General features: G+C 46.2%; 1 protein-coding gene across 1 annotated transcript; it reads left to right on the forward strand.

Annotated features, from left to right (window-relative positions):
- The first annotated feature begins 348 nt into the window (after positions 1–348).
- ID4 (inhibitor of DNA binding 4, HLH protein) lies at positions 349–4,237 on the forward strand. Its single transcript, XM_024217536.3, has 3 exons — positions 349–1,059; positions 2,181–2,239; positions 2,802–4,237. Exons 1-2 carry the CDS (start codon positions 631–633, stop codon positions 2,223–2,225), a joined length of 474 nt encoding a protein of 157 aa, XP_024073304.1. The 5' UTR covers positions 349–630; the 3' UTR covers positions 2,226–2,239; positions 2,802–4,237.
- The last annotated feature ends 384 nt before the right edge of the window (positions 4,238–4,621 follow it).

The following is a 4,621-nucleotide window of genomic DNA, read 5'->3' on the forward strand; positions in this document are numbered from 1 at the left end:
CAGGATTCAGCAGCCTCATTCAGTAGGAGAGTGAATTCCAATCGCATTCCCGCAGTTCTTCCTTGCTAGGAACTTCTCTCTCTCCTCCTCCCTCCGCTCCCTTGGGTTCAGCAGTCTCCCCAGCCCTAGACCCCACAGCATTGACGGAATGGAGCGTCCTCGCCATTGGCCAGAGCGGCGTTCCATTGAGGGAGGAGGCGGCGGTGATTGGCCAAAGCGCGGCGCTCCGCACCCCCTCCTCCCCTCTCCTTTGCACACATTTCCCCTCCCCCGCGCGCCTCTGGCCTCCTCCTCTCCCCGGGCCCCGGCAGCGCGAGCCCCGCCTGTTTGTACCCCGTGCTATATATATATAGGGCGGCGCTGCAAGCCGGGCTGAGCAGAGGCGGCTGGGCTCTAGTGGGAGCGAAGGGGAAGGGTAGTGAATGACTAGCCTGGGTGGTGGGATTTTCTTTGCGCGGTCTGGCATTCGCTCTGGCAGAGCCCGGAGATTGTATCCAGAGACGGGCTGCCCCTCCTTGGTTGCTTTAGGAAGGGATCGCTGCGTTGGCTGAGCACTGCCTCTTGCTCCTGTTGCATTGCGGGCGGTACGCGGTGTGCATCGGTGCCCGAGGGGATCTCTCCCTGTGCACCATGAAAGCGGTCAGTCCCGTCCGCCACCCCAGCAGGAAGGCACAGGCGGGCTGCTGCGGGGGCGCTGGAGGAGGCGGCGGAGGAGGAGGAGGTGGCGGAGGCGGGCAGTTGGCTCTGCGCTGCCTGGCCGAACACGGCTGCAAGGGGGCCCCGTCGGGCGAGGAGCCGGCGTCGCTGTGCCTGCAGTGCGATATGAATGACTGTTACAGCCGGCTGCGGAAGCTAGTGCCCACCATCCCGCCCAATAAGCGGGTCAGCAAAGTGGAGATCCTGCAGCATGTCATCGACTACATCCTCGACCTGCAGCTGGCTCTGGAGACGCACCCGGCTCTACTTAGGCAGCAGCAACAGCAGCCACCTCCGCTGCACCCAGGGAGCTGTCCCGCAGCCACCCCCCGGACCCCGCTTACAGCCCTCAACACCGACCCGGTAAGCGCCGTGGCAGGGGAAACGCGAGGCGCTGCCCTGGCCGTGCTAGCCCACGCTGGGCAGGAATGTGTACGTGTAGCATTGGCCAGCCAGCTAGGGAATGCAGGGCTCGTACTGTGCACTCCCTGAAGGGTGTGTGGCCAGGGTACCCCAGACCCCCTGTGTCTCTGCAACGACCGGCGTCGACAGAGATTCACTTTAGGCGTGTGAGTGCTACACGGTATCCGTGTGTGTGTTCTACGGGCGCCCTGAGACCCGATCTGCTCCAGCGGAGTCAGTGGGAGTCGTGCCACTGACTTTAATGCGAGCAGGATCTGTCCGCAAGTATGCACCTATAGCCACTGTACAGCATACTTCCGTTGTGTGATCCATTCTGTGTGTGCATCTCACACAGACCCGTCTGTAGATGCACACACTTTATACCGGGGCATACAATGATGAGCTAGACGCTTGTGTGTGTATAGACATACGCACACACATATACCCTCACTGTACTTGCTGTATAGTTATAGCCACTCAGGGAAGTATAGCTAACGTGTGTGTGTACACACAGGAATCCGTACAATGATTCTGTACACACTTAAGGGGACTATAGCTGATATAAACGCTTAAGGGGAATGTGCACATTTAACTGTGTATATATATATAAACACACACACCCTGAAACCCGTATATATATATATATATGAACCCTTATGTATATAAAAAATAAATGTCTGTGCGTGGGAGCGGGAAGGATCTTTCTTCTGCGGGATCCACCCTTAGCAGCAGAAGGCGTTTGCTTCTGAGGGACAGAAGGAAACCTGTGACTCTCCAGCCGGCGGTGCCTGGGCGACGGGTCCGGCTGTGTGCTCGGAATGTGACACTCAGCATCCCCTGTGTCGGAGCCAGGAGGTGTCACACTGAGAATCTAGCAACCTGCTGTCGGGTGCACTGATCTGTGTGCGGTAGGACTTGGCTGGCCCAGGCTGGCAGTCCTTGTGGCTTCCGCTCTCCATTGTGGAGCTTGTCACCTCTCTAGGCTGGTCTCTGCCCGTGTGTGTGATCCAGACACACGTACAGTTATCATGGCAGAGCTAATTATTTGCACTCATTTTTCTTACTGGTGTTTTGTTGTGCAGGCTGGCGCTGTTAACAAGCAGGGGGACAGTATTCTGTGCCGCTGAACTGCACTCTCAAGGTGAGTCTCAATTCATTATTGGGCATCTAGAGAAAAGGCTGCATCTCTGCCATCTGTAGTATTGTAACACCAGTGCCCTTTGCACTGTACATGTTTCAGCTAGCTCTTTTTTTAAAACGGGTTTGAGTCTTGCACATTCCTTAGGAGTTAATTTTTTCTCCATTAAATGCATGAATAATGTATTATTCTAGAAGCACTAGTGCCTCTCTGACCTGAGTGCACCTACATTCTTTTCTAAAGGAAGTCTCTTTTCCTAGCATTGAGACTGTCTTTCCTTTCTGTCTCATCTGGAGTGCAGAAATGGGGTCTGGATTGAGCAAACAAGGTTTGCAGGGAGCCTGTTTTATTATTATTATTTAAACCCCCTGTGTCAAGCGCTTATCACTTGGGGCTTGCAGCTGTGTATTCCTCTGTTTTGGCCTAGCATGGGAGCTGAGGTTGTTGTTTGACCTGGTTTGTTTTGGGTTGTTGATCAAGCATGTCTTGTGTTTTGTTGGTGGCGCCACTCAGTCTGGAGCAAAAACGGTTCACACACCCCCCTCTATTCATTCCTCTTCCACAGGTGTGCAGCAAGCAGATCCAGAGCCAGAGGAGCAGAGAAAAACACATTAGAGAGGGAGGGGGAAAAAGAAATATCAGCCATCAGATGAGAGGAAAAAATAATTCAACCCCAGAATCGTTTCCATGTTTCCTTCTGAGAGAGAACCTTTCACCGTTTTGCACGTTCATAGCATTTTAAACATGTCTTTTTTTTCTGTGCATTTTATATCAGATGTGAATTGTTTGTTTATTTTGGTGGGAGGAGACTTAAAACTTAAGCAGAAAAGTGTGACTCTTCTGTTGGATAGAAGATCGAGAGTAAATCAAACTTTAGAAGTATAACTGTAAGGGACCGAGCAGCTGAATTTTGAAGCTTTACTAATCTACCAGAGCATTGTAGATATATTTGACATCTATTGTTTAAAATAGATGATTTTATTGGGGCCCAGGGAACTTTCTTCTCCCTGCAGGAATGTTACATATTGTATAGATATATGAGTGACATTTCATACTGTGTATATATAGAGATGTTCTATAAGTGTAAGTGAGAAAAGTATATGCTTTAATAGACTACTGTAATTATAAAATATTTTTAATTAAATATTTTTTGTAAATATTATAAAGGTGTGTATGTTTTTTTTAATGTGTGGGAATATTTCTTTAGAACATTATTTACAGCTCAGATACAGAGCTGATAATATGAAAATATCTTGACAGTTAAGGTTTTTGCCCAGTGTCTTTTTAGACTCGGAAGTTACAGCTATAGTTAGTGGTCCTGCATGATTGCATGAGATGTCTAATTGCAAATAAACTCGTGTTGAGTCCATACAAACGTGTTTTCTTCAATTTAGATTAAAATGTTGGTAATTGTATTATACATTTTGAAACTACACTTTTGTCAATTAGGCACAAGGGTTTTTAGTGCATTATATACAAGTAGTGTTAAGACAGTGTTTTTTTACTGAGATTAGAAAAACAAATTCTATACTTTTTTCATATCGAAGGCAATGCTTTAGGTCTTTAATCAGCTTTTATAAAATCTGCTGTTGCATCAAAATCAAGAAACTTACTGTGGAACTTCATTTAACAATAAAAGGTTTATTGTCACAAACTTTCATTCTTATAGCATATTACAGTTAAAAAGTGAAAACAGTTCTCTGCTTGCAACCAAAGGGCAAACCATTAACAAATGAACAGTTACTGTTTCGTCCAAAGAATATTGATATGGGATTGTGGAAAAGCACACAAGCAAAGTCATTACGATCAGTGATGTAAATCCATCTTAAAATGAACTTTAAGTAGACCAAAAATCGGATAACTGCATCAAGATTATTTTTCTAATACAAAATGACTTTCATTTCATTGCAGCTATGTTAAGTTAAAATCCTGTTTAATCTCTGTGATGTGTAAATTCTACATGTGAACATTAAACTAGATTTACGTGTCTTTGTACTGTGATTCTTCTGCTTATTTCTTCAATCCTCTAAATTTATACAATTGCTTCACTTTCTTATATGTGTTGCTTAATGGATGAGTTCATTTTATAGCAGTCTTATGTACAATAAAGTTTTACAGTCTGTAAAGTAATGTCCAAGCTATGGGAAAGTCATGCATTTTGTGTGATCAGTAGTCCACGCACCAGTGAGGTGGGATTTTCAGACAGTGGGAGAATTAAGCAGAATTTAATTGGGTGCTTTGTAAATAGTTAGCCAACTGTGTGTGTAACATGGTCTGTTTGATTTAAAAAGTGGGAGAATTTGTTTTAGATTATACAAGTGTCAAAAGTGTTAGGGCCCAAGGGACTTTTTTTATTATGTTAAATATTTATGAGGAAATGAACTG

The sequence above is a fragment of the Terrapene carolina genome, unplaced genomic scaffold, assembly GCF_002925995.2.
Source record: "Terrapene carolina triunguis isolate 2854851 unplaced genomic scaffold, T_m_triunguis-2.0 Scaffold58, whole genome shotgun sequence".
Taxonomy (NCBI): domain Eukaryota; kingdom Metazoa; phylum Chordata; order Testudines; family Emydidae; genus Terrapene; species Terrapene triunguis.

Coding starts and splice junctions, on each gene's coding strand:
- ID4 (XM_024217536.3), top strand. CDS start 631: ATGAAAGCGGTCAGTCCCGTCCGCCACCCCAGCAGGAAGGCACAGGCG. Junction 1,060..2,180: donor CAGCCCTCAACACCGACCCG/GTAAGCGCCGTG, acceptor TTTGTTGTGCAG/GCTGGCGCTGTTAACAAGCA.